Raw genomic sequence first — 2,338 nt, 5'->3', positions numbered from 1 at the left:
CAGCCCATGACTCGCTCCTACTCGCGGTGTGATCTCAGGAGAAGAATTCCCCGAGAGAATCACCAGTGGCCAAGCCGAGGAGTGTGAGCGTGTCTGGGCCTAGTGTGAGTTGGTTAAGCTCGGGTAGAGTGGTTAAGTCCTGTGACCATTTCGTGTTGGGCCGAATGAGAATCTTGTAGGCGCGTCTTGAGAGACTGGACAAGTTATGCTGCCGTAGACGACATAATTTGAGATGTCCCTGTTTTAGGGAGAGGCTCCGCGGAGATTTGGGAGGCTACCGGGAAGGACGACACCTCAGGGCTCGGCTGAGAGCAAACAGCCAAAGGTTGAGTCGCCACCAAGTTCGCCGAAGAATAAGGCGCCCAAGGTTGTGATATTCGAGGGAAGCAGTGGAGAGGTGAAACCGAAAGTCGATGAACCAAAGAGGGTTGCTGAGGATAAGCCTCAGGAGCAAACAGTAGTAGTGGGCTTAGATATTTCACTCAAGTGGTCGGAAGTTTCGTAATATTATCAGGGAACAACCGAGAGCAGCCCGTTTGGTCGAAGCACGCTTGCCCGAAGTTCACTTAGGTCCTCCTTCAGGGTAGGCAGGCTCCATCGCCTCATCACGCATGTTGGCTAGGTGACTATGCAGTATCGCTCTGGTGTTGTTCTCCTCAGCGACCAGGATTAAGAGGTCTTAAGGATCTGGCAAAGGAACAGAAGGAGCTAGAGAAGGAAGGAGATGGACTCCTTCACTAGCTAGCGTCATCGGAACGATATCGGGTTGATGATAACAGTGTATAGCCGTTCTCCTTGTGCATACTACACTACTGTTCATGTTGATGTTACTGATGTTGCTGGACTCCAAACTGGTTGTGTTCTTCATACGTTGCTAGCGATGGAGCGCTAGTGTTCGTGGGAACCGCCTTCTGTTATTTGGCTAGCAATACTGTCTAATTGCTTTAAATCATATATTGTCAAGTACATCCAACCTTACTTGATGTTATCGATGTGAAAATGAACCACTGGTCGCAAACAAAATTTTCAAAATCATTTGCACCTCTAGTATCAGCTCATTGATGGTTCATTGATGATGATATCTTGATGCCCGCTTATCATTCTCTTGATCGTATTGGTTGTCATTTTCAGAAGTTGTGGATGCGATTGAGGTAGGTTCTTTCTGCTGTTCTTCATGCTTCTTCCTGGTCTTTTTCATGAAGGTCCTCCATTGTTTGTTCGTTGTTTCACTCGTTTGTTGACCTAGTAGCCCTTCATTGAAGGGCTAGGTCAACAAACGAGTGAGCGGTTCGTGTAGTGGTCGATTAGAATTCAGTTACCATTTAGTTAATGGGGACTTTCCTAAACCCGCCCACCCGCATCTTGTTGGTTTGGCAGGCATCAACAGTCAAGTGAGAGTCATCAGCTAGAGTCTCTGGCCCAGAAAGCACCGAGTTGACTCTCTGAGGCAGAGAAGTACGTAATCTCGCTGCTACCGATGCGGAGCGAAGTATCCACCGTTGAAAATTTCGGAAAGTTTCTCGACAGAATTTAGAAGTTGAAACTTTCGAATCTCACAAATTCTGTAGATCTAACAAAAAGACTATGTTGCCCCGTAGCACGATTGCTGTTCAACTCAACTCAATCACAACAAGTTTGGCAAATTCATTCAAGAGAATGGTGGTAGACAAGACGAAGACGAGTCAAACAGACAACTTAGCACTTGGTGATAGTGGTGTCAAGGAGGAAACCGATCTTGATATGAACGGAATCGGGACTGATGATGGTGGCATCAATTTTCTTGATGTGGAACTGTTGCATCAATTTGGCAAGCATAGGATCGTAGTTAGAGAACTCGATATCATCACCATCAACGGTGTAATCAGCGCCAGCAGACATACCCATCACATTGATGGTAGCGCGGCCATTAGAGGCAAAGTCAACAGTGAAACTCTGGCCCATCATGCTACCGCAGTAATGACCACCGAATGCAGGAGAAGCAGCAGTAGTAGTGGTCGCTTTAGTGGTCGTCGTAGTCGTAGTGGTTGCTCTAGTTGTGGTAGTAGTCGTAGTGGTGGCTTTAGGAGTGGTGGCAGTAGTCGTAGTGGTCGCTCTAGTTGTGGTAGCAGTAGTCGTAGTTGGCACTCTAGTTGTGGTAGCAGTAGTCGTAGTGGTAGGACCGACGTGTTAGTGGTGGTCTCCACAGGGGTGGTTGTCACGGCCTGAGCGGTAGTCGTTGGAGCAGCCGTGGTATAACCTCAGTAGCGGTAGTCGCATAGAAGCACTAGTAGTAGACGCTGACTTGGTTGCGGAACGCTGTGTGAGAGAGATCAGTGGGCTCAGCGGTGGTCACATGACC

At 48.1% G+C, this 2,338-nt stretch overlaps 1 protein-coding gene across 1 annotated transcript; it reads right to left on the bottom strand.

Moving 5' to 3' along the window:
* Positions 1–1,695: 1,695 nt before the first annotated feature.
* Positions 1,696–1,941, bottom strand: Pmar_PMAR025187 (hypothetical protein; the record flags this gene model as incomplete). The annotated part of the gene is made up of 1 exon (XM_002772151.1): positions 1,696–1,941. One exon carries the CDS (start codon positions 1,939–1,941, stop codon positions 1,696–1,698), a length of 246 nt encoding a protein of 81 aa, XP_002772197.1.
* Positions 1,942–2,338: the final 397 nt, after the last annotated feature.

Source organism: Perkinsus marinus (assembly GCF_000006405.1).
Source record: "Perkinsus marinus ATCC 50983 genomic scaffold scf_1104296962010, whole genome shotgun sequence".
Classification (NCBI taxonomy): Eukaryota; Perkinsozoa; order Perkinsida; family Perkinsidae; genus Perkinsus; species Perkinsus marinus.
This window is presented reverse-complemented; position numbering and strand designations above follow the sequence as displayed.